Genomic DNA, 27,534 nt, shown 5'->3' on the forward strand with positions numbered 1-27,534 from the left:
TAGTAGTTCCAATGAGCTGAGAACTGCAAGAGCAGGTTCAGTCACATCAATGACCCCTCTTTATGTTACCCATTTTCTGGGTCCAAGTTGAGTTGGTTTTCTCATAGTCATGAAGAATGATGGGCATGGGCAACAGAAGTAGGGCAAGCAAGCAGGATTTTACTGAGGAGATTGGAAGTTTCTTGAAGCAAGAAAGGGGTCATAAAAACCAGCTGCCAGATAGTGTTTTGGAGCAGGTGTCATTGCGTCCCTGGAATCTGGCAAATCTGGTCCCACTGTATGGAAATTACTCATCTGTCAGGGGTTAATTTGGCTGGTAAATTTGAATGAGTCTGTGGGAATTCTGATTGATTGATGGGGCAGGTGCAAAAGCATACACTCAGGAAAGCCTGCTGGTGGGAAAAAGGCCCACCATGACATAGCAAGCAGGGAGGAAGAGCCAAGGTTGGCTGACATCTTGGTGGGCCAGGACTTTTGGCTATAAGCTCTTAATCCACCAATTATATAAAGTTTGTCATAAAACTTAAGTGTTCTCACAGCTGACAGTGGATTCTACTGGGGCTGTGGACACATTTTCTTTGGGTCTGTAACCCCGAGTGTCTATAGAATGGGACTGCCTTTGTCCCATCATTTTGGTACCAGTTTTCTGTATTTATTTTCATATCACTTTGACCCAATTATCTGATACAGACAGTTTAGAGGGAGACACACTTTTTTGACTTACAGTTTCTAAGCATTCAGTCTGTTTTGGTGGGGAAGGTACGGTAAAGGGCGCTTCTGTTCAGGTCATGTTGGGCTTGGACTAGAGCAAGAAAGTAGCCAGAGGTACCCCAAGGACCCACTTCCAAGTGGCCTACCCTCCTCACCTACCTTCTGCTCCTAAAGCCTGTGGAATCTCTTAAAACAGTGCCACCAACTAGGGATAATGTGTTCAAGTCATGAACCCATAGGGGACATAGAATCAAACCATAAAATTAGCTAGAAATAAAGTCTTGCCAGGGACAGTAAGATGGACCCTATGGCATATATATATATATCATATATATATATATATATATATTTCCTAATGTAAGTGAAGAAATATAAAAAATTAAAAACCTTTAAAAATAAAATTTTCTGTATTATTCTTGCCTATATTAGTATTGTTATTAACATAAAATATAAGTTTGGTTAATATAATTTAATTTATGTGGCAGCCTAACTCCTGAGATGTAATTTTTTTTAGTATTTATTTCTCTCTGATATAACTTATGCTGTTTATAGAAATGTTAGATGCATGTGCATGGTACATTTGTGTGACATCCTCCTTGGGGGTCAAGAGAGTCATCATTGACAGAGTGTAGTCTGTGCCCCTTGTCTTTTGTAATGACTGTATTCTTCTCTTTTTAGGTGAAACTGTTAATATTGGAGATGTGTCTTACAAGCTGAAAACTCCCAAGAATCCAGAACTTGTCCCACAGAACTACAGTAAGAAATGTTACTTGTGAATGAATATATTTGAGAATTTCATTGTGGCCATTAAAAGCAGAGACAAGTGAGAGTGGCTGGTATAAACCCAGTGTGCCCTCATCAGTTTCATGCTGGTCTGCATGTACTACACAGTGTTTTTCTTGGCTTCTGTCATGGCCTTTGGAGTGGTGAAGCCTTTGTGAGGCATCCCCTCTCTTCACTTGTGGCTTTTATCAGAACTGTCCATGTGCATCACATAAACTATGGCTTAAGTTGGATGTTAAATAAAATCAAATGCATACGATAAAAGGAAACTTTTAATTTGGGTAGTTTTGATCATTTTATGAAGTGTAAGAACATCAAGATCACTCTTATCATCTCTAAATATCTTGTGTCTCTGCTTTTTCCTGCCCTGGAAACCACTGTTGCCTTCTCTGCCACAATAAGTCAGCTGTACTTATTTTTTAGCTTTATAAAAATAGTATCATTATGGTATGTATGAGTATGTATATATGTGTGTGTTTATGTTTATGTGTATAAGTATGTACATACATTCATCTTTGTATGTGTATGTATTGCATGTTTTCTATGTGTGTGTTCATGTTTGTATATGTGTATATATGTATGTTCATGTTTTGTATGTGCGTGTTCATGTTTGTGTCTGTATTCTTGTATATATATATGTGTGTGTGCATATTTGTGTGTATATGTATGTGTATGTTTGTGTATGTATGTACATGTTTATATATATGTGTATGTGTGCATATGTGTATATGCATTTGCCTTCTTTCCATTAAGAAGATGAATTTCAAGTTCATCCATTTTGTTGAACCTTTCCATTGTTTTGTTGAAATTCATACACTATACAGTTCACATTAAAAAAGATTTATTTTATGTGTATGTCTGAACATATGCGTGTGCCTTTAGAGGGCAAAAGAGCATTAGATCCCCTGGAATTGGAGTTAAAAGCAATTGTGATATCTGTGTTGGGTCCGAATCTGGGTTTTCTACAAGAGTAGTGAGTGATCTTAACTGCTGAGCCCTCTTTCTAGCCCCAAAGTTCACTCTTTTAAAATAACCATTTAGTGCAACCAGTATTTAGCATAGCAAAAGACCAAACTTCAACAATAGGGCCGGAGAAAGTTCAGGAAGCCGGGCAAGAAAACAGTGAAAGCAGCTGGAAAAGTTGGAAATAAACACCTCCCACAGCAGGGCATGAGGCCAGGCCCTTTTAGAGAGAGAGAGAAGGCAGATCCCTTTAAGAGAGAGGGAGGTCTGTGAGCTAACCATAGGCAGGTCTGGAGCTGCCTCAAGGTCTCTGTTGGACAGGACACTGAGTGCACAGTAACTCAGCTTCTCCCAAGCATAGCACAGTTCCAGAGAGAGGTCGAAAAGTGCACTAGAGAGCGCCAGACAGCCCAGTTCAGGTCCACAGGAGAAAAGCCCACAATTGCCCAGAGAAAGGGTCCGACCCCGAAGTGGGCGGAGCTTTAGGAACCCAGCAGCAGCACCTGCTAGACCAAGTTAAGGCATGGAGTTGGTCACAGACACAGGCTGGCCTGAGAAGCCCGCGATTTTCCCAGAGCTACAGTGGGACTGAAAGCTCCAAACTTGTGAACTAGTAAAGTATTATTGAAAATAATAAAAGAGAGAAGTAATTGGGTATAAATAATCACAGGAAAATAGTTTAAAATGGATAAAATGAAGTCCTTAAAGAAAGAATTAAATACATTTAAAGAAATGAGACACATAAAGATGAGAGGCATAATGATAAAACTTTTGGACTCTATATAATGCCATTTTTGATGGTTTAAGTATAGAAACAAAAGAGAAAGAGATAAGTGACTTAATTGGAACTAATACATTACCAATGATGATTTCTGTCACATTGGTAATCCTCATTTTAGTCTCGATAGTCAAGATGACCTCTTATGCCTTCTCAGAAAAAAGGGGAGAGCTTTAGAAATACAAGAAAAAGAAAAATTAAAAATGGAGACAAACCTTAGAAGAAAATATTAAAAATATATAAATAAAAATGAGGAAGATACTAAGATAGTAAAATACAAAAATGGGAGAGAAATGAAAAAAAGAAGACAAGCTGTAGAAGAAAAATTAGAAAAAATATAAATAGAAATAAAGAAAATAATAAGGATACAAATACAAGAAGAAAAATATGAAAAATAGAGATAGACCTTAGAAAAAATTTGAAAAAAATTATAAATAAAATTGAGGAGCATTCTTTCAAATGGGATAGATAAAAAAACATCATATTACAGTTTGGCTATACAGTTCAAACTGACTTATAAAGAAAGACAGATAAGTTACCTGTTCAAACAGAGAGCAGGGTATCATATTTAGCTAAATTATATACACTGTACATTCCATACATGTGTAAATGCAAAAATATGTGTTGCCTCTAAAAGCATATATATTCACAGAGGAAAACAACTGGCCAAGCACCCCTGACAAGAGTCACCCTTGGGGATGGGGAAGGATGCTGAGTCTTACCTTACCATCAGGCTGGATCTAACCTCAGACTGCCTTCATAGATGTTCATCGAAACTTCCAGAACAGCTTCAAAAAAAACTGTCAACCTCAGCTAGTCTAGCTGTTCAGACTGTCCCAGCTAGGACTTCATTTAAGCACTGAAAATTGGACAGCAAAATGTTACAGTTTGCTTTCTTAAGACTAATCAATATCCCATTTTTCTTGCCCTCCCCCCCAAAAGGACAAACTATGCCCCTAATCAGAAGGGAGCAATTTTAAGACAGTGATGCTTCATTCTCAAAAAACAGGATGTATGGTTTTGGTCATTCACTGGGTTATGATCATCATTAAAGGGGAATTAATTGCAAGTTGTTAAATGGTCTTGGTGAGGGAGGAAACAAAATAAGGTAGGTTAGATTCAGAGATTTCTTTCTTTTTCTCTTTCCTCTGTTCTTTCTTAGGGGAAAGGGGGGCGGAGAAGGGATACAAAGAAGAAAGGAGGAATATAGAAATTATAGTATAAAAGGGTAGATTATTGTTTCTCCTTTTAAAGCAAAGAACATCAACAAGACAAAGATTTTTACATTGGTATAGACTTTGTACAGTGATACAGTTGTAGGGTTTTATTTTGCTACAACATACTATGTATTTCTTTAAAATGCCATGTTAAGTTCTAGTCCTTTTAAAAACTGCTGCTACAAACTGTTTAGATCAATTAAGGAATCTAACTTAGTAGTCAGATAATCAAACTTATGCTCATGTTAGATACTAGTTTAGTTAATTACAGAAATATGCTTCCTAGCTGGAACAGATAGTAAATAGCTAGAAACAAACAATTCAAAAACAGTATAGACAGATAGATGGTCTTCAAAAACTTCAGAGATCTACAAATTGGCATTTAAAGATCTTTCGTTAATAAAAGGCTTTTTTGACAGTAAGGCAGGTCTGCTCCTAACAGCTCCCCCATTCTGCTTCAGTGAAGATGAGAAACATCGAAGAATCTCCTTCTGGTGTTTGCTTCATGGGTGGCAAGCTGGCCATTGTTGGGGAGCCCTGCTATTAGGATAGCAGTATTTCCATGACCAATGACTTTCTGATCTTGGCACAAAATGGGGGACTCTTTTTCAGCAGGGCGTCCCTGTCCTGCCTCTGGAGAGTGTCCCTGAACATAGGTGGCTGTCCTTGTCTGGAAAGTGTCCTTGTTTAGAACTCTCTGCAACACTGCTTAACTCAGCACATGTGTCCTGCTCTGGCTTCCCACCTGCATGATAGTTAGGTGCTGTATTATAACCAGTCAGCCTTTCCAGCTCACTAGATGCTATGACTAATTATCCTTCTCTACCCATACCCCTATGAAAGCCCTTCTATATCTTATCCCTGAAATGATAAAGTAGACTTGTCCAGCAGTCTCTGGAGGTCATTTCGCTATACTCATAGCCCTCTGAACCCTGCTTCCCTCCCCTGCTCTCTTTGTCCCATCAGGTTGGAGGCCAACATTATCTGAGGAGAAAGAGGGATGCACAAGCCACTGGGCAAAAACTGCCTGTGCCTCAACTCCTGATAGCACGCTGTCCAGACTAGACATTTGAGACTAAGGCAATTCGACTGCCAAGCTTTGCCAAGACAGGGTAAGCAGTCCTTCGTATTTCCTGCTTCACAGGAAAGTGTCAGATATTCTGGGCCAGAAGGCTGAAGGTGAGACTTCAGTGACAGAGAAACTTTGGAGGATTTCAGGCAGACAGCTTTCTCTGTCATTTTTAGTTACAGAAGCTGCTTTCCTGCACTTCCTGCATACTCAGCTAATATTTACCTCCTCTCAGGTCTCTGACGGAGTTGAAGATTAGAAAGTTACTGTCTCAGTTAACCTTAAGTTGTTTAGAATTTAGAAAATGTTTTACTGTCTAAGACATTTCTATGTTGGTAATGCAAGTTATGATGGAAACTGATTTAGATACAGAACTTGAAACTCATCAAGATAAGATAGATAATGGAATATTTTCTCCAAGATTGCCAAATACATATGAATTAGACATTGTGCATGTACTCTTATAGTTTTGTAATTGTTATTGTTTACAGTTTATTATTGAAAGAGAAATAGCCTTTTATAGGACTGAAAGGAGGAAATATAGAATCTCTAGTGTATCATATGGAAGCATCACCTATCAGTAAAAAACGGATCGGCCAATGAGCTGAGGCAGGAATAGGGATTGGCCAATGAGCTGAGGCAGGAATAGGGATTGGCCAATGAGCTGAGGCAGGAATAGGGATTGGCCAATGAGCTGAGGCAGGAATAGGGATTGGCCAATGAGCTGAGGCAGGAATAGGGGCAGTTGTCCAGTAGGGAGAGAGGAACTCTGGAATAGAGTCAGGCATGGGAAGACATTCACCCTGCACTCTGAGGAGACGGATGCATGAAACTGAGAAGAAATAACTAGCCACGTGGCACTCATAAAATAGAATAAATGGGTTAATTAAGTTACAAGCTATTTGGAGAACAAGCTCAAGCTTATGGCCTAGTCATTTATTCATATATAATTAAGTCTCAGAGTCATTATTTCAGGAACTAGAGTGTGGGTAGAGAAGCCCATGGTTATAGTTCAGATTAATGCTTATTTACACACACACACACACACACACACACACACACACACACACACACACACACACAGAGTCACATAAACATACAAGCACCAAAAGAATTTATTGATCTGCTTTATCATCAATGTTTTATAAAGTTGCCTCTTAAGGCAGTAGAAGGAAAGTCGGACAAAAGCGTGTCTATGTTGTCTTCATATTTACCCGTGCAGTTTCCATTACTAATCCTGTTTCTTTGGATGAATTTGAATTGCTGTCTAGTGAGCATTTTTATCAGCCTGAATGTACTTGTACTGCAGTTCGGTTATGGATGAATTCTCTTGCTTTTGTTGTCTTAAAATGTCTTAATTTCTTCTTCATGCTTTGAAGAATAGTTTCACCAGGTACAGATTTCTCAGTTGATGGTTTCTTCTGCGATTTTGAATATGTTATCTTGGTTCTTCCAGCCTTCCTGATTTCCAGTGAGGAGTCAGTTCTAATCTCACCACTAACCCTTCTTACACCAGGAGTTATTTGTCACTCTTCTCCTTAGAAAGGGTCGTCTTGGTTTTTGATGGTTTGACTTGGACCATTTGTCCAGCAAAGGTTCCTGCCCGAGAAGCCTGGTCTGCAGTGTGAGTGTTGATGGATAATGGAACCTTTAAAAGATGGGGCCTTGGCACTGGCAATGATTTGTTTTAAAAGACCAAGACTTGCCTTTCCCCACTGTTTGCCTTCCCCATATTGTTGGTTCTTTCTCTCACATACTCCTGCCATGGTGCTTCAGGTATTTGGCTCTAACAATGGAAAACTGACTTAATACAGTGTTTATTAAGTGCTAGCATCCAAGTTTACCATTTCAAATTTTATTAAGCTTCTTGGATGTTGGTTAATGCTTTCAATCAACTCTGTCAAGATTTTGGTCAGCTTTTCCTTTAATCTCTGCCCACCCTTCCCTGCTTTTCTTCTCTAGACTTGTCATTATTGGTGTGTTGATGGGCATCTGAGACTGTTTCTCCTCCCCATTGCATCAGCTCATCTGTCTTCCGCTTTGCCTTGTTCTGCATCCCTTCAAGGACCTTTCTTTATATCAGATGATTCCATTACTTCCTCACGTCTGCTTCTTTGCCTGTCTAGTTAATTTTTCCTTTTACTTACATGGTTTAAAGTTCATAGTTTCTGTTGGGAGTTTTAAAGTTATTTTTATCTATTGACATTCATTATTTGGTGGCACAGTGATAACATGCTATCCTTTAATTCCTTGTACAGCTCCTGTTAGTTCTTAGGACATATCTATAAAGCCAGTTGCTGGTTGTCCTAGTTGGCTTTCTATTGCTGTGGAAAGCACCATGACCGAAAGCAGCTTGGAGGGCTAAGTGTTTATCTTCCAGCTTTCAGGTCACAGTCAACCCAAGGGAAGTCAGAGTAGGATCTCAAGGTAGGAATCTAGAGGCCCAGAGGAAGAAAGGGTGGATGAATGCTGCTCACTGACTTGCTCAGCCTGTTCTTTTACCACCAGAACCACTTGCCCAGAGAATAGCCAACAGTGAACTGGTCTTCCTACAGTAACCATGAATCAAGAGAATGCCCCATAGACTGGCTCAAGGGTCTGTCCTTGGAGACTGACTCCAGGGTGTGTCAAATTGAGGAGAACTAGCCAGTAGACATGTCTACTAAGTGTCTGCCTGTGTGTCTACCCCTGAGAACACTTCCATACCTCTCAGACAGCTTTCTTTAATTTTCAATGCACAACCAGGCCACACTTTCCTTGTTCTAGTAGCTTCTGTTGTTGAAAGTGCAGGTTAATGTGTCAGCTGTGGAAAACAGTACTTCTCGTAGGGTTCATTGTTGCTGTTACTTTAGGTGACTTCACTTAGCTGTTTCTTTAAGTTGTATATGCGTCGTTACCCTCAGGTATTGAGGTTTTTAGTTTAGTGGTCACCTAACAGTCCCACAGTTTTCTTTTTTTTTTTTTTTTTTTTTTTTTTTGGTTCTTTTTTTCCGGAGAGCTGGGGACCGAACCCAGGGCCTTGCGCTTCCTAGGTAAGCGCTCTACCACTGAGCTAAATCCCCAGCCCCCACAGTTTTCTTAAATGCCCTGACATAGCAATTCTTCTCAGTCTTTACTGAGAGTCTTTTGTTTCGAGCATACCATGTTAGAAACAGGTTGACATGTCTGTGTCTTTCTACAAAGTCAGAATTTATTGATTAACAAAAAAATTCACAAACTAAATCCATCTCATTGGCATTAATTCTCCCAGTGCTCCTGAAGTCACTTGATGTTCATGGTCATTGGCAATCATGGGTTCTTTAACTGCATTATCAATTATATTAATTCTGAGATTACACATTATAGTTCATATCATACAGTGTGTGTGTGTGTGTGTGTGTGTGTGTGTGTGTGTGTGTGTGTGGCTAAGAAAGGGCTAAGGAGGCTACCGCATTCAAACTTCCTGACCTGAAAACAGAGACTGAGAACTCAGTCATAAGCAAGGAAAATGTCTGGAAGGGGTCAGAAAAGAAATTTTACACATTGCAGGCACAAACCTGTTCAGAGCAGAGTTGCCAAAGTGGCCTATGTGCCATGGGGAAAAACTCTTGGTGCCTGGGGTCAGAGGTGAAGGTCCTTTGCTGTGGCCTTTCTGGGTGAGCCTTGTGAGAACACCCAGGGATGCTCTGTGTGCTGCTGTGTGCTGCTGTGTGATATCAGTTTTTGGGAGGCAGGTGGGACAGGACGTTTCAGTACCAGGAGTGGGAGTTACACCTGTTGTGGTTGATAAGCACATGTGTTGGTGTTTTCAGATATTATTTGGCTATGTCTGTGAATTCCTCATTTAACTTGAGAAGGCCATATTTGACTTGTGTGAATGTTCGCCATCAGTCTGTGCCATGGCAGAGCCAGACAGATGGTGGTTGTTTACTCACACAAACAAGGTGCTGAGTCACTCTGCCTCAACATTTGCTTTCAAAATCTAGCCAACTGCTTGTGCTGATTAGTTTTTGTCAACTTGACACAAACTAGAATCCCCTGGGAGGAGGTAACCTCAGTTAAGGAAGTGCCTCCACAGACTTGCGGGCGTGTCTGTGGAGGTTTAATTTTTTGTTTCTTAGTTAATGACTGATGTAGGAGGGTCCAGCTCACTGTGGATGATGGGCAGGTGGCCCTGTGTTACATAAGAAAGCAGACTGCAGTCCACAGAGAACAAGTCAGTAAGCAGCATTCCGTCATGGCTTCTGCTTAAGTTCCTGCCTTGACTTTCCTTAGTGATGGAGTCTGACATCAAAGTGTGGGCTGAAGTAGACCCTGTCCCCTCTAGGCCGGTTTATCACAGCAACAGAAGACAAACCAGGACACTACGGTTTGAAAATGGAGTTACTCAAGGCAAGTCACAGCTTACAACTGCAATTTCATAAGATAAGGAATGACTTAGGACAGTCAGGACATGATCTCCACACCTTTGCTGAGCACTGGAGTGTGAACCCACCCTAAAAATTCCTCACCCTCATTGTAAATGTGTCTGTACCTGCTGCTTATGCAGACCCTCAGGGTCAGCTAAGCGTCAGAAATCAAGTCTTCCTAGTATTTGCCTGGGTATATGCTTGGACTTGTAGGTTCCTAAGTATACATTGGAGCCTTGGGTGAGCATGTATTTCTTAGTTTTTAACATTTTTAAACTCTAATTGATTTCTCTGCTTCAGGCAGCCAATGCTAGATAATTGTAGCTGATTTTTTTGGGGAGAGGATGGTGAGCACAGTATTGTTTCTACACAATGGGCTTTGAGTAGATTAAATAAGGACGAATTCTGAGAATGAACATTGGAGGGCATGGCCAGCCCAGCCCGAGGGATAATTCTCAGGGAATGGGCTTCTGGGAACATTCCAGCCTGTTTTGGTTCCTTTAGTGGCGGCTGGGTGCTGGTGTTTGCTGTGATGTGATGGTAAGTGGCTGGTTTTTAGACACCCATAGAGTCTGGGCAAGTGGCTGGACTGGAATAAGGGCAGATTGAAAACACCACCAAACTCGTTTTCCCCAAGGCTGCTCTGTTTCCCTTGGATTAATGTCTATCAGATGATTGAAAGCCTTTTGTTAATTCTAGAGTTTTGGAAGAATTTATTTGGATAATTTTAACTAGTGTTCTCATTTGTTTTTTACACGGAGAGATGAATTTTCACAGGTTCTGTCTCTGTTTTTCTAGTAATAGGAGGTTACTAGGATTGAGCTCTCTCTCCTGGTTTGTTTGCTTTTCCCTGAGGAGTAATGAGGTACATGGTATTTTTCTATTACTTATTGGCCATTTTCATATCTCCACTTATGAAATGCTTGCTAAAACCATTTTCCCATTAGAGGATATTGAGTTGTTTACCTTTTAAAATTAGTTTCCATGCCGTCCTCATATATTATGACTACAGATCTCATGAATGATGTGTGTGTGTGTGTGTGTGTGTGTGTGTGTGTGTGTGTGTGAGAGAGAGAGAGAGAGAGAGAGAGAGCAAGAGAGAGAGAGCAAGAGAGAGAGCGCTTTCCTTTGCCTAGTCATCATTACCTTGGTTGGTAACATTTATTATATTAGACTCATTGTTTGCTGTTTATTTTGACTTTTGCTTTGTGATGATATTTGTGCCCTTTTCTATGAAGTTTATAGCTCTGTTTTATTTCATCTCAGTTTGGAAATTTGTTTGTCTTCTCTTCCTGTTTTGTTATGTTGCTCAGGCTTCGCTCCTCCACCTCAGTGTCCTGGCATCCGAGCCTGCAGGTGTCCCATTACCCAGCTGGCCCAGAGCCTTTCAGGAGACAAGCTTCATTATTCTTTGTGTAGCTTTAGACACTATAGCAATAGTCTGCTCCTATTCCCAATATTGCAGCTTTCTACTTCCGTTATCGGTCATTGTTTTAAAGATTGGGATTTTAAGATATTTGTTACATTTTGTGGGGTGTGTGTGTGTGTGTGTGTGTGTGTGTGTGTGTATGTGTGTGTGTGTCTGTGTGTTGTGTGTGTGTCTGTGTGTTGTGTTGTGTGTGTGTGTGTCTGTGTGTCTCTGTGTGTGTTGTGTGTGTATGTGTGTGTGTTGTGTGTGTGTGTGTGTGAGAGAGAGAGAGAGAGAGAGAGAGAGAGAGAGAGATACATGCCACAGAGCATCTTTTTTTTTTTTTTTTTTTTTTTTGGTTCTCTTTTTTGGAGCTGGGGACCGAACCCAGGGCCTTGCGCTTCCTAGGTAAGCGCTCTACCACTGAGCTAAATCCCCAGCCCCACCACAGAGCATCTTTAGAGGTAACAGAAAAATTTGAGGGAGTTGGTTTTCTCCTATTGTGTGGGTCCTGAGGATTGGGCTCTGAATGTCAGGGTTGTGACAAGTGTCTTTATATTCTGAGCCCAGAAACAGCTTCAAAAATTAATTAGATTAATTAAAAATTAAATGTACTTCACGTGTATGGGTGTTTTGTCTGTATGTATGTCTGTGCACCACTCATGTACCTGGTGCCTGCAAACGCCAAAGAAGGGCTTTGGAGCCCCTGGCTTTGCCACAGCTGCAGCTGATTGGGAGCCACCATGTGGTGCTGGCGATCAAACCAGGGTCCTCTGGAGGAGCATGTGGTGCTCTTAACCACAGAGCCATCTCTCCAGTCTCCAGAAACAGCTTTGCCCTACACAGTCATTATTTCATTCTCCTAAGAATTGCTGTTTCTTCTTTACTTTTACCTCAGTTTCTTTTCTTATTCCAGCTCCACAAACCCTGGCACAGCAAAGACAACTTCTCTCTGCTTTATAGCTGCCTCAGTATGGTATTGCTGAGGAATTGTGTTTGCCCTTCAGTTCTGTATTCTGTACACTGTAGCTGCTCTCACTTGATCCTGTTACTCTGCCTCTAGAGGCCATTTCAGTGAAAGCCAAGCATGTCTCTAAGGGGCTTACAGTCTGTTATTGATAAAGAAATAAGTATGATACACATTTGCCCTAGATTTTGGTTTTGTCACAGCTTGTTTGAAGAATTATAAATGGTGTAGGTCTTTCAGATAAACTTCCATTTAAGGAACTGCTACTGTGCACTGTTTAGAAACCTGAGTGCCTGAGGAGAATTTCTGTCAGGTCTTCTGTCCATCTTTGCTATCAGTGGGCTGTTGATTTGCAGTAAGGAAAGGTCTTGCATGCTTCTAGAAGGGCACCCCTCAGCTAGTGCCCAGCCTCTGGACCTGTGTGCATCCCTGTGGGCTTGCACTTGTGTGTCTGGCGGGAGGGCCAGTGGGCCGCTGCAGGTGTTTCCTATCCTCCCACCAGGGCGAGAGTTAGCTTCGGGTCTCTCCTGCCCGTGAGAGGACTCATTCTTTTTTTTCCCAGGATTTAAATTTATCTCACTGACTTACTATCTCTCCCCTTCTCTTTCTCTCACTTTCTTTTTTAAAGATTTGTTTCTGTGTGCATATGCTATATAGAAACACTATGGGTGTTTTCAGAGGCTAGAGAGGGCATCAGCTCCCCTTGGTCTAGACTTAGAGGCAGTTGTGAGCTGTTTTTGTGAGTGCTGGGAACTGAACCTGTGTCCTGTGGAAGAGCAGCCAGTACTCTAACCACTGGGCCGTCTCTTCGTGTCTTCATAGTCTTAACTGTGTGATAAAAACTGTCTTTTTTTTTTTTTTTTTTTTTTTTTTAGATGAACTGTTTTGTTCTGGTTGTTAGGTTGATGTGAAATTCTCTTGCATCTTTTCATCCTATCAGTGGGTGTCAGGAACATTTATTTTTAATGTTCATTAGTAAATGCCTGTGTCTAGTGCATTATTGTAACAGACAGCTTTTCTTTTCTAGAGGTAAAACTAGTGACATAATTCTTCAACAAATTGTTATACATGTCTGCAGAAAAATTAAGAAAATAGACCTGTAATACCTTTCATGCCTTGAGTACAAGATTAAGTGGGGGGAAAAAAGATAATGACCTTTGATTTCTGGGTCTTTTTTTGATTATGAATGTAGCTCATTTTTCACAATAAATTTGATACTGAAGAATAATATTCCTTCTTAATAGAAAATAGGAAAATTATTTAGTTCAAGTCTCAGGGAAATAAATCGTTGCTGAGGATGAAGATTGTGCTTAAAAATTTGGCCGTGCTATATTTACTGTGTGAATTTCTCTAGGGCATTCAAATCCCGAGTCCCCTCGACTGTATGGAGACGGAGTCCATGGGCAGGAACAGGTCCCTGTGCAGTTGGAGGGCTCAATGTTCACATTCTTCTTACCCGCCCCGTGTGGCCCTTCCTAAGTCAGTTGAAAATCCTGAATCTACTGACAAACTGTCCCCTGGAGTCTGATTCTTGTACGCTGACATTTCCTGCCTGGAGAGCAGCAGTGTGGGATTAGTAAGGTTATTATTTTGTTAAGACACATGCTAAAAATACTCGTGCCTTCAGTTTTTCTTTAAAACGGAAATCTGGGCAGGGGCGATTGCAGTTCCGCTCTGAAGTCTGAGTGTTGCTAGACAGGCCACGCTCCACCCCTGACAAGTCCACGCAACAGCAGAGCACCACTGTAATGCTCACACAGATCTCACTGCTCCACAGAACCCTCATGGCGTCAGCTCCAAAGCTTGCTTGTGTCCTTTGAAGCTTACTCTTTGAAATGTACCTGAAGGTTTATAGTGGGAGTGTCTGGGTAGCCTTCACATCACTGTTTGCATTTGCTGTGTCTGCTTTCTGTCTGACACTGACATTACTCAGGCACAGTGCCCTCACCTGTCACCTTTTGCATATCAAGGAGGAGGTAGCATATGTTTTACCCAGTGTTAAATTGTTACTTGTCTCTACTACTTAACTGTGTCCATTTGTTACATAAAGATGATTAGACGTTGGACTTGGAAATGGAGGTGTGGCTAGGTCAACCAGATCTCAAGAAGTGTCTGTATAGGCAAATGCAACAGCTAAGTGACAGTCCGGCAGAGACAGCGTATGATTTTGTACACTTGTTTATTGTATTCAGATACTGTGTTTGTTTCAAAATGGGAAAATTACAGGTCTTTACTTTCGATGCTCTGTAATTGGCAAGACATTATGTCTGTAGGTTCTGAGGGAATTTTGAAGCATTTTTTTTTTCCTTTTGGAGTTTCAAAAATATATTCTTAGAGGACAGTTTATTTAGTCAGGTGCCTGCAACACAGGCATGGGAACCTGAGTTCTTTCCCAGTGACAGCACCAAAGCCAGGTGTGGTCCATTGCTTCAGTACTGTGCAGTGGGGCTGGTGGACACAGGGCGGCTCCTGAGCTCCTGGGCAAGCCAGGACAGCCAGGTGCTGAGGTACAGCTTCCCAGAGACCCTGCTTCAAAATGCAAGACACCCAGCATCAACCTCCAGCCTCCACACATACACGGGGACACATGCACATACATGCACAGACAGACACTGCATACACTCACTCTCCCTGTCCCTGTCCCTCTCTCTGTCCCTCTCCATCTCCCTGTCCCTGTCCCTGTCCTTCTCCCTGTCCCTGTCCCTGTCCCTCTTCCTCTCCCTCTCCCTCTTCCTCTCCCTCTGTCTCTCTTTTTCTCTCTCAGTGATAAATGGTGGTGTTTTTTTTTTAAATAAAGTTTCATTCCTTTTTTTCTTGCTATATTTATGCATCACTTCAGCTTATTCTAAGAATTTTTTTTGTTTTTTCCATAGCTAATATTTAAAATGGAGCATAGAATGTTGGCCAATTGTTGTAGAAAGGTAGAAAGATGCTTTACCAATAGTTAGTCTCTCTGAAGCTGTTCTTAATAGTTGGGAAAGTCAAGCACAGGGAAGAGGTCTGAGGATTTATCAATAAGCTGCAGAGCCCAGACTTTCTGACTTCAATTGATTTCCCTTTTTACCCTCTCAGACTGATACTTTGAAGGTACATTTGTTTTTCCTTGGAATTAATCCTGTAATTGAAGGAAGCAGGATACATTGGAAAATTCATTTCTGCCATTGTGGCGTGGCAGTGCTGTATATTTCTGTCCTCACCAGAGTTTTAGAGCGCTGAGAGACGAACTATTGGCAAAGCACCTTTCTACAACAAAGGGCCAATATTCTCTGCTCCATTTTAACTATTAGCTATCAAAAAGACAAAAAACATATTCTTAGCATAAGCACACAGTAGGAAGAAGCAGAAGCAGTGTGTTGCAGTGGCAGAAGCCCTGAGCTGCAGGAGGCACAGACCACAAGTATTCAACAGAAGCCTGGATTCCATGCACACTACAAGGAAGCAGCCTTGTCTTTGCACAGTGCACTTGCTCATTTCAGATCCACCTGAGATCAAGAATGTCACATCCTGCAGTCACCTGTGGACATCTCATCTGAGCTTCTCTGTTGTCACAGTGTCAACTCCACAGGACACCTTTCTGGTTCAGCAGCTAGCCTGCGGCTTGGCCCATCACACACAGGAGTGGTGTTGCTTGTCAGTGTTAAGTGATCCAGCCTTGTCAGCTCCTGCCTCTGCCATTATAACTTCCAAACAGCATCTTGGTCCCAGCCTCTCCCCTGCAAGCCTTGGAGTGTGTAATTGAAGCCCTTTGCTGTCTTGTGTGAAAACTGAATCTCAAAGCTTAGATGAAGTTGGCAGTTTTTTTTGAAGACATTCTTTCATATTTTGTGTTTGAAGTTAAAATGTTTTATTTCAAAGAAAGTATTTCTTCCAGAGCCTTTGAGGTGCTGTTCTCCAGGTAACAGGTCTTCCAGAGATAACTTTAGCCCTCCTTAGAGGTACATCCTGATTCCTTGCATAATCATGTTGTCATCTGCAGATAATGATAGTTGATGTCATTTAAGGTCAGTGGACACACCAAAGTTTTATCGAAGAAATTAGGCCCCACAAATACTGTCTGTAAGAATTATATACAACATTATGCTCTCAAAATAGATTATGAGATTGAAGAGTGTTTTCACTCTTTATTTAGCTTATAAATAATTCAAAGGTTTGAGAAATTCATCAGTGTCATAAATGACAGCATAACTTGGAGAGACAATGTGATTTTTGTGTCAATGTAAATACCACAGAACAGTCACCACAGCGATTTACCACTTTTACTAAATTAGTGCAGAGGTTACACACAGGACCCTGCGGAAGCACTCCCTAAGCTTTTCATAGAGGGAGCTTGAGGAAATGTAAAGGAAGCAAGGCCTCCAGTGCTTATGGTCTTCCTTGTTTAGTTATGGTAAACATGCTCTTTACAGCGTCATACATGTATATAATACATTCTGAATGCACATCATCCCAATCTTTCATATCCCCTCCCAAGCCCTCCCTCTTTCCAACAAGCCCCCTCCCACTGTGGGGTCTTTTTTTTTTTTTTCCGGAGCTGGGGACTGAACCCAGGGCCTTGCGCTTGCTAGGCAAGCGCTCTACCACTGAGCTAAATCCCCAACCCCCTGGGCTATCCTTGTTGACAAGGATGTAGAGCTATGAGCTAGAGAATGGGCAAGTCACCAGTAGCTGTACCACTGAATACAAGGACTCTGCCTCCCACCAGCCTTAGCTGCCATGAGCTTTCTAGGAAGGGACTAGGTCCCATGAGACTCCCCCATTCATGACTGACTGTTGACAAGTCCAGGCTTGCCAAGCAGTGCCTTGGACGACAGCCATGGCTATTGTGAGTTCATGAATGCAGTGACCATGTCATTCATGTGAGGAGACAGCATTCATGACCCTGTTCCCTTTGTTGCTCTTACATTCTTTTCACCTCCTCCTCCATGATGTTCCTTGAGCCTTGGAAAGGGTTGATTATGGGTGTCCCATTAGGGGTGAGCACCTTGACCATACACGTCTCTCTAGTAATTGCATTTGTCATAAGTAGAAACTTCTGTGACCAGGGCTGAGGGCAGATGTTTTACTTTAATATTGTGTAATTGCTTCTTTTTGCATGAGAGTTACTTCTCATATTACTTCTGATTTTTTTTTTAAGATTATTTTATTTTGAGACAGAGTCTTGCTCTGTAGCCATAGATGGCCTGAGACTTGTTTGCTACATACATAGATCAGGCTGCCCTCGAACTCAGATCCTACATACATACATCAGGCTGCCCTCGAACTCAGATCCTACATACATAGATCAGGCTGCCCTCGAACTCAGATCCTACATACATAGATCAGGCTGCCCTCGAACTCAGATCCTACATACATAGATCAGGCTGCCCTCGAACTCAGATCCTACATACATAGATCAGGCTGCCCTTGAACTCAGATCCTACATACATAGATCAGGCTGCCCTTGAACTCAGATCCTACATACATAGATCAGGCTGCCCTTGAACTCAGATCCTACTTCCTCCTAAGTGATTGGATTGAGTGTATGTAGCATCAGACCCAGTTATATGTATTTCTTTAAAAAGTATTTTATTTTTGATTATGTGTATATGCATATATGTGCCACATATGTGTAGGTACCTGCAGAGGCCAGAGTCAGCCAGTCTCTTGGAGGTGGAGTTACAGGCAACTGTTGTGAGATCCCTGACATGAGTCCTGGGGATTGAACGAAGGCTCTTCTGGAAGAGAGATGCAGTCTTTTAATGGCTGAGCCGTCTCTTCAGCTGCTACAGCTAGATGTACTTTTGAGAATGTATGCTCAAAAGGAAGACTTAAGTCAACCTCTACAACCTTTGACTTTACATTAAGGCTCTTCTCGGACTCAGCATGAGCAGTCTTTGTCTAGTGCCTAATTTTTCTTCAATCTTGTTTTGAAACATATTATAAGACATTACATTTAATATATTTTATCACTTTAATTTTCACTTAATTGATTTTGTTGCTTTCTCAGTCTTTTTATCTCAGATATATAATTAAAATTGTATTAATTCATTTTTAATTGATAAATTGAAATGGTATGCTATTTAACATATATTTTTATTTTTGAATTTATTGGAGAACAGTTAAACTTACTATATGTCTATTTCCTCATATAAATTTTTTAGTGAAAATATTTCGAATCTACTATCATAGCCATTTTCAAATATATGATTCTGTTGCGTTTGATAAAAAATATGTGGAGAGAAGAAATATGTTTGATGGATGTGCAGTCAGGTGTGGCGGAAGTGGGAGCTTCCACAGGCTCATGCCGAGGCATCCCTTCCCCCGAGGGACCAGTCACAGGATGGTATAGTATAGAATAGAGTTTATTCAGGTCATGGGGAGGGGAGTTGAGGGAATAGAGACAGAGAAAGGCAGAGAGTAGAGGAGTAGAGGCCGCCATGAGCATGTGGAGAGAGGGGAGGAGAATGAGAAGAGATGGGGAGCAGGAGGGAGAGGACAAAGCAAGAGAGCAAGAGAGAGAGGAGGGGACAAGCAGCCCCATTTACAGTGAGTCATGTGTAACTGTGGGGTGGAGCCTAGACTAAATACCAACAGGTACTGTGCTGGCTAGTTTTATGTCAACTTGAAACAAGCTGGAATAGTTTGAGAGGAGAGAACTTCAATTGCGAATTGAGAAATTGCCCTCATAAGATGGGACCATGGGGCGTTTTCTTCATTAGAGATTGATGTGGGCATTCCTAGCACATCGAGCATGGTGCCACCTCCGGGCTGGTGGTCCTGGGTGCTATAAGAAAGCAGGCTGACAAGTCATGGGGAGCAAGGCAGTGAGCAGCACTTCCAGATCAGCAGTTCTCCTTGCATTAGCTTCTGCCCCCAGCTCCCCACACAGTTGGAATTCCTGCTTTGGTTTCTCACAGCAAGCTAAATAAACCCTTTCTTCCCCAGATGGAGTGTTGACTAGCACACCATTTCAACCTTTGGTCATTGTATTTCATCATAGCAGTAGACACCCCAACTAAGACTTACTCTGTTGTCACCAGCTATAGTCAGCATGATTTCAAACATCTGAACTTGTTCTTCCGATATTTGATTGTCTTTGATCAACATGTCTGCAGTACCCTCTGCCTTGACACATACTGTTGAGGTTTGTAATAAGTTAAATTGGTTTCTCTGGATCTGCGTGGCAATTTGGCTGTGGTTAATGACCATAATTAAATGAGAAAATGAACTCAAATAGTAAGTCTTTAATTAATAAACAGCATTGTAAAAATCAACACTTATGATGTTCACATATTTAGTACACAGATATTCTTACAAGTTGGTGAGAAGAATCATGTGGCTGGGAGAAAGTAAGCCAAGGATTTCAGTAGGCACCACACAGAAGAGAAATAAATGGCCAGTAGATGTGTGAACAGTGTTCTAACTCTGTGTGACAGCCAGCAAGCTGCAAATTTCCTTGTAAGGTGCCAGTTTTCATACATCACCTTGCCTAGAGTTGAAAACACTCCTGTCAGGTTCAGAGAGTCCAGGAAATGGCACTCTGATCTATTGCTGGCCGAAGTATTAGTTCCTGTGACTGCAGGGGAGTGAGATGACCTGCACTTCCAGATCAGAGTAGTATCTGTTCTTACCATTCACACTGACAAACGCTCCGGTGAGTGTGCTGTGACAGGAGCATGCCTGCCATAACAGCCATTTGGGAGGCGGAGGTAGGATGAAGAGTTTGTGTTTAAGCTAGGCTTTGTGATGTGGGCCTGTAATCTTAGCCAGTCAAGGGATGAGGCATGAGGGTTCCAAGTTCAAGTCCTGCCTGGACCAATAGAGCAACTTTAAAAACAGCCCAGACAACCTATCTTGATCTTTCATCAAAATAAAAAGTTAAAAGGGGTAGATAGATTAGCACAGCCCTTAGACCTCATCGGGAATTATTTTGTGGTGGATGGTGGTTAATGCAGAAATTCAGCAAACCATCACAGGCATCAGTGGGATACTCAGCCACAAATGGGGTGTCTACAGCACTGCACCCCAAGGCTCAGGCGTCATCTTAGAAGAAGGGCAGAAAGATTGTAAGGGCCAAAGCTTGGAGTAAACCGTGTCTTCAGCAACAGACACTTAGGAAACAGGACGCAGATGATTCTAGCTGGATCTGATCTGAAAGCTTTCTTCCCATAGTCTCCCTTCCACGGTATCAGAAAATACCATACAAGCTGCCAAGGGAGGGAGGGGATTAATAGGCTACCTAGCTGTAATATCCATGAACTACAACAATGACCATCATAGCAAGATAATCATACAGCTGACATTAAGTGACAGTCATATGTTAGTGGTAACCAACAGCTTTGGGCCCACTCAACCAGAGGAAAATCAGGCTTCGTACTAGAAACCTAGCCAACTTTCTAGAGCTAGAACGGTCATGGACTTTATAAAAGAATTTACTATGGCTGTTTTACTAGACCAGCATGAAGTCGAAACTTAAGGGATCTTTGGAAAGTCAGTTGTGTTGGATGGTGTTTTACTGGGGCAAACACATGAAGGAACGTTTCCTCGTGAAGAAACATTTTGCTCAGACAGCCAGGGGTGAAAGGATGTTCTGCTGAAGCAAGCATGTGAATGGACACGTGATGAAGGATTCTTTGCTAATACACATTTATTGGTCTGCTTTATATTGTATATTGAGTTCATGTTGTTGAGACTCCATAGAGACAAATGCACCAGAAAACTTCTGGTGGTGTGCTGGCAGCCTTTTGCTGCTTCCGAGGACTTGGGCCAATTGGCAGAGTGATGTCAGCTAAGACAGACTTAAGTGCTGAGGCAAGACACGTGGTGAGGCAAGACCCATGGAGGTCATGTGGTGTTTGGAGGGAGTGTAAATAGGACTTGATGGACAGCGTCTGAGGCTGAGCTTGGCTTGCTGGTAGAGCTAGCTGTGCAATGCGGAAGGTCTCGCATGTTCGCTGGTCTTCCCTTCGCTGAGAGAGGCACAGCCAAGAACTTTTCCTGGTGTTCTTATTGGCCCTGGTCCCTCCTGCTGACTTGTGCCAATTTGGCTGAGAACTGGCTGTTCCTGCTAGATCATGCCACTGCTGCTGCTATTCCAACACTACTGAACTGGACTGCTGATATATCCGTGAAGTGTTTGCGAGTGGACTGAGCTGACCTGTGAACTGAACTACAGATTTCCTGACAATACAGATAGGATTTGCTCCAAAGAACCATTTCTAAACAGGTCCACTTCCCCCGTATTCTTTCTTTTCCACTACCTGTGGTGGGTGGTGGGCTAGAAGGAAGGTTAAAGCATTTAAGAATCATCATTAAAAATAGGTTTTGAAAAAATTAAGATAACGCCAGCATAATTCCCAATTGCATTCAACATTTGATTCTTATACCACAAGTAACTATAGCTATCACCCGTTATCAAAGAGCAAGTGGAGACCATTACAGACAGCTACATCTAGACACAGTGCAGAGATCAGAAGATCAGGGGAGTCTAACCTGAATAGCTTCACCACAGCCCCTGCATCTCTGGCTCAGAGACCATTGAGGAAGAGGAAGCAGGACAGTGAGAGCCAGAATACCAGGAAGTCTGTATCAGCCTCATGTAGAAAGGGCTGCGTAAACAAGACGGGAACAACACCAATACCAACAGATATGGTGCCATCGAGGGGTAATCTGTGCTGTCCCATGGTTATACAAAGGGCTATCCAAAACTAGTGATTGCTAGGGAAGCAGCTCTTCCAGAGACCCAGTATTGCTTACTCAGTAGAGAGTGGTCAGAATTGAAGCCATATAAACTCAAATATATATACACCACCATGCTCATTCATAGATTTGTAATTTTCCAATAGATAAAAGCTCCATGTGTAAAATAAAGATCTTTTTTAAAGAACGGCTATATAATACATCTTAATTGCATTTTCTGTAATTTGAATGAAGAATATTTACACGTCATGTTTAAAGAATTTGGTCTTGTTTAACAAGATGTGAAGTTTGTTGGTTCTTCTGAGATCCATTTATAACTAAAGACAGTTCTTTTTCTTTATTTTGTTTTTATTGGTTGTTTTTTCCTGAATATGACACTGAGACAAAGATTATCTCCAGCAAATTGTTAACTCCTTACAGATAAGTCCTTAACTGGGTAGGTTGTTAATTGAAGTTGGATATTAAATTGTGAAGAAAGTATTCTGATATGTGTCACTTGTCATCTTGCTGCTCTTTTGATGACTCACCTTTCTCCCTGTGCAGCTATTGTTACTGTGTGATACAGAGGTTTTTTAAAAAAAGAACAAAAACTTTGTTACCGTTACAAAAACGGATCAACACAGAAGACCAAGAAAGTTCAAAACACTGAAACACAAAACCTAAATTGTGCTGTAGGACTGTAAGAACCAAGACTATTTTACTGTGTGTGTGTATGGTATTTTCCTTCCCTGTATAATATGGCATCATTACTTTGACACTCTGCTGTGTTTCTGTTATTTGTTCCTTTTTATTGTTTGGCATTATTCAGTTGTATAGATGTATCAAAAGTTTGCCTGTTGATGGGCATTTGAAGGTCTCATGCTTTTGAAGCTTTTAGAAATAAAGCTAGGATTATGAGATAGTAGGCTTATTGGTGCTTAGCTCTTTTTGTTTTTATTTTTATGTTTGAATCAGGATATTTGTGCTTTGACAATTGAAATGTAGCAATGTATTTGTTTACTGTGCATTCTGGATAGTAACCCCTTATTCCTATCTATCCTAGTCATGTATGTTTATAAATAGTCTCACATACCTCGTACACTCCCACTCTCTGGGTGCCATTTCACTCTGTCGTGTTTAATTTTTCCTCTTAGAAGCATTTACTTTGATATAGTACTCTTAACTTATTTTGGCTTTTGAAGTCAGAGCTTTAGTGTGACACTCCAAAAGTCATTGCCAAGGCCAATGACCAGGAGATTCCCGCCATGTTCTCTTGTAAAAGTTGTATGATTTTAGGTCCCTTCTTAGTGTTGAGTTGATTTTTGTATAGGCTGTAAGATAAAGTTCCAGTTTCATTCCTTTGCACATGGAAATAGTTTTGTTTGTTGAAAAGATTATCTTACCCCCATCATGTCTTCTTGGTACCCTATCTCCACAGTTAATCATATGTGTTTGCATTTATTTCTGTATTCTTTTCTTTGCTGCACTGGGCCACAGTCTGTTTTTGCACCAGTCCCATACTGTATTGATTCCAGCGGCACTGTCTTTCTTACATGCAGACTCTAGACTTATAGATGTCTGTGTACACACATATAAGAGAGCAGAAGGGGTCCACGTGTGTAGAGAAAGAGGATATACAGGAGGAGGGAGGAAGGATGGGGAAGACAATGGGGCATGAGCAGTGGTACACAGGTAGGAAAGTGTTATAAACAGAAGCCATTGTTTTGTATACCTGCTAAAAAATACAAAAGGAAAGAAAGCTATTCTGTACAGATTGTTTTGTGTCCCTATTCATAAAGGAATATCCTATGAAAATGGTCTTATATCAAATAATTTCTAAAGCTTGTTTTTAAAACATTACCTTTAATATAATTTACTTTTTTGGTTCATATGTTAACACAAGAAGATGTTCACATTTTCCTCTGTTGCCTTTCAAAGTTCTGGGGACATTTCCTTTTTCAATTCCTGTGCAAATTCTAGGGACAACACTACCATCACAAGCAGTGTACAGTATGGCTTCTACTTAGTAGATATGGATATGCAGTGATTTACTTAAGCTATGTTGATGGGTTTTCCCTGGTTTTAAGAAAAACCTCATCTGGGGTTGGGGATTTAGCTCAGTGGTAGAGCGCTTGCCTAGCAAGCGCAAGGTCCTGGGTTCGGTCCCCAGCTCCGAAAAAAAAAAAGAAAAGGAAAAAAAAAAAAAGAAAAACCTCATTTGTGCCCAGCACTTCTGTCAGCATTGCAGTTTTTGTCCAGGTGCAGCTGTGTTGGATGTGGTCTCTCAGTGCCCCTCATGGCTGAGGTTTATGTAGTATTTTTTTCTTTGACATCTCTAAGGGTCTTATTATCCTCACCTTGGTGTTCTCCATGCTCAGCATATAATAGATCCTCACTAAACAGGGCTGTGTGCATGACTATAGTTTAGTCATTTAGCCCTATAGCCTATGTTGTAAATAATGAGGACTTGGGCTTTGAACACATTGTTCTGGACAGACGGACACATGTAGTTGGTGACATTTGGTAGAGTAGACAGTTGCAGTGAGAAGGCTCGTTGTAATTCCTTACAATCTCTGCAAATATTGGAGAATGATCCGACTCCTGGTAGGCCTGGGTTAGCTCTTTCTGAGTTATTTTTCTAAAAATGTGAGTGTCTTGCTTTTATGTACATGTATGTAGTATGTGCATGCCCGGAGCCCATGAAGGTCATCAAAGAGCAGAGCTCACAGACTTATAGTTGCAGATGGTTATTAGAGACCATGTGGGTGCTGAGGATTGAATCCTGGTCCTCTGCAAGAGCAAGAGTAGCAGGAACCACTGAGCTATCTCTTCAACCCCTCTGCATAATTTTTACGGGGATGATTATGGTGAATAAAATGATATATCACTGGGAAATACTTAACACGGCCCCTGAGGATTAGGCTGTGGTAAGTTCTGGGCCCCATTTTCTGTGACTACTACAGAGTGGACTCTTAGCCCAATCCATTTGTGTCCGCAGTGTATACTGTATACCTGCTGTCCAGGCAGGGAGAGGACGTTGCAGGTGAGGACAGACTTCTGCATACTGGGTATCACTGACTTGGGCTGAACCAGATATTTTTGTAGCTGTAGTGGTCATGGTGGTCATATCTGACAAGTACTAACTTTCTTTGGAGAATGAGGAAGCTTAGACCCCAAATGTTTCAAGTGCCTGGCCCAGGAATCCAAGGACAGGACAAATACCCACAACTAGGTCTGTTTGGGTCCAAGGACTTTTTCTTTCACTATATTGTATTGTTTCTTAGAATACCAAAGCCAAAGCTAAACCAACCAACCAATCAATCAAGAGTTTTTAAGGGTTTATTTATGAGAGAATTTGAACTATGCTTAGTTTTAATTTTAAGTTTTTACATAGATGATAAATTAGCATCTACCTGGGAAGAAAAATTATAATTTAGAGCCCTCTAATAAAATTAATTTAAAGCTCTTAAATATGACAACACAATAGTTAAGTTTTTAAAAGAAAAATATTGGCTAAGACTTAGTTAGAAATGTAACTTACCATGACCCAGATGTTTTCTCTTCACGGGGAGAGGGTATCCTGGACTGCAGATGAAGCCCCGTGGTACTGCTTTAACACTGGGTTCCCTTAGTGGCCTACTGGAAGATAGTGGCATCTTGTGCCTGGAGTCAAAGCTAGGGGTTTCTCCCATGTATGTTATGTTGTGCGTGGCAGTTTGGCAGTTTACTTTGCAGATGTTCGTAATGTGCAGCCTTAAATCTTGCTTCTATTTCTGGCATGCTTTTAAGTATGACTCATGTTTCCTTGAGGCTGTCCTAAAAATACTGCTGCTCTGAAGCATTAATGTGAAATACACCACAGGCATCAAACAGCACTGCACAGTGCTTGCTTTCTGCAGGGTAAGGCAGTTTCCCAACCAATTAAATGGGGAAGTGCTGTTAAGAATGTGCTGCACTAAAAATATGACTTAGGAAAGTAGGAATTTTATGAAAAGATAATGTACAGAAACAACAGCGATTAACAAATTCTAATAAAGGATGAAACATCATTAATGTCATAAAATGTAATAGAAACAGGACTAGTAGCCAGAACACCATTTGATGTAATCCTGTGGTAAGGAAAATCGTGAGCTTGAAGGTGTCACAAAGCTCTTGGAGCAGGCTGGTGAGATGGCTCAGTAGGTAGAAGTGCTCTCTGCTGAGTCGCCAACTCGCTGGCTGGGCTATGCTGGCTGGGCTATGCTGGCTGGGCTATGCCTCGGTGGTGGGCAACTTGTCTGTCATTCATGTCTCTACTTGCCAACCAGGATATCAGTTACCCAGGGAGGTCTCGGGGACTTACACTTTACTGTTATTGGTCCTAATGTGAGGCAAGGGTTTCCCAAGACCACTAAAGCATAGAACATAACAGAATATATAGTCAACTCAGACATGAGAAAGTTCCTAGTAACAGCACATAAGAAAGCTTCCTTGGAACAGCATAAGATGGCCGGTGGCAGGTATAAGAAAATGGCCACAGTAATATCAGACAGGCAGTGATTTCTCAGGCCTTAACACTTGTATTATAGTAAGCTACCTTGCAGGTGGGACCCAGGTCAGCTCCATTTTCTGTACCTCATGAACATACAGCTTAAATAGTTTCAAGAGATATTTTAGTGCCTTTGCATTTTGACAATTATTTGTTACATGAGGTCTGGTGTAGAGTTTCCCTCTGTGGTGTGACTTGGGCACTCAGAAAATTGCACATTTAGGAACATTTCAAAAGTTATCATGTTAAGGACCCTCCACATAGCTTTCTGATAGCTTATTTAGTTTTTGTTGTTACACAACTATTATGTACATTTTGTCCCTTTTCCTGTCTTCTGTATTGTTTGGAACAATTAAGACTTTTCTCTCTCTCCTTCCCTTCCCTCCTTTCCCTTCCTCATCACATTCCTATAAGAAACTTAACACCCATCTTCCAGGAAACACGCCCAATACACTCTTTAGTTCAAACTAGACTTAGATGGATTTATTCTTCTTGTCCTTCCTGTGTGAGTAGATGTTTGTTTACATCTTCCTAGGAAATGCTCATATAACAAATGGTGTAGAAGAGTGGACTGGAATTATAGATTCCTTAGGGGGGTCTTCCAAGCATTGGTGTTTGAGATTAGAGCAGACTCCAGCTTCTCCTGTCTGTAACAATCATATCATTAGTTGTCTGGGATCATTTGGTTATGTCTCCTTTGAGAATAAAATGGTTAGGATTTGAAACTCTGATAAAATAATGACCCTAGTTTCTGACTCAGCCATAAGAAGCATTTTCAATCTGTTAAAGACACTACAGATGATTATCCCACTGTTCTCATGGACTTCGAAATGTAAGATGTATGACCCTTTGAAGTCTGGTTGGTATGTTTTCTGTTTAGCATTGATAATAATTTTCATTTAAAACTGAATTTTTGCCAGCTATTTATACTCTATCTATCTATCTATCTATCTATCTATCTATCTATCTATCTATCCATCCACCCACCCACCTACCCATCCATCCTATACAAATGGATATAGTTTTCCCTATATGTATAGTTTATATTATTTGTGGATTTATATA

At 41.2% G+C, this 27,534-nt stretch overlaps 1 protein-coding gene and 1 long non-coding RNA gene across 4 annotated transcripts in view; one reads left to right on the forward strand and one right to left on the reverse strand.

Moving 5' to 3' along the window:
* Positions 1-27,534, forward strand: part of Vwa8 (von Willebrand factor A domain containing 8) — a 324,208-nt gene that overhangs the window by 18,331 nt on the left and 278,343 nt on the right. For 2 of the 3 annotated variants that reach the window (XM_063274157.1, NM_001427283.1), the window contains exon 2: positions 1,390-1,467. In XM_063274157.1, coding sequence (XP_063130227.1) covers positions 1,390-1,467 — 78 coding nt within the window. Of the gene's footprint in view, positions 1-1,389; positions 1,468-5,418; positions 5,565-27,534 lie in introns of those variants that run through there. The other variant, XM_039094044.2, reaches the window with a different exon arrangement.
* On the reverse strand, positions 14,447-25,689 carry LOC120097121 (uncharacterized). Its single transcript, XR_005494375.2, has 3 exons — positions 25,483-25,689; positions 17,901-17,998; positions 14,447-16,254 (listed from the first exon to the last, which is right to left on the reverse strand). It is a non-coding gene; the product is annotated as an uncharacterized LOC120097121 (long non-coding RNA).

This window comes from Rattus norvegicus, chromosome 15, assembly GCF_036323735.1.
Source record: "Rattus norvegicus strain BN/NHsdMcwi chromosome 15, GRCr8, whole genome shotgun sequence".
In the NCBI taxonomy this organism is placed as follows: Eukaryota; Metazoa; Chordata; class Mammalia; order Rodentia; family Muridae; genus Rattus; species Rattus norvegicus.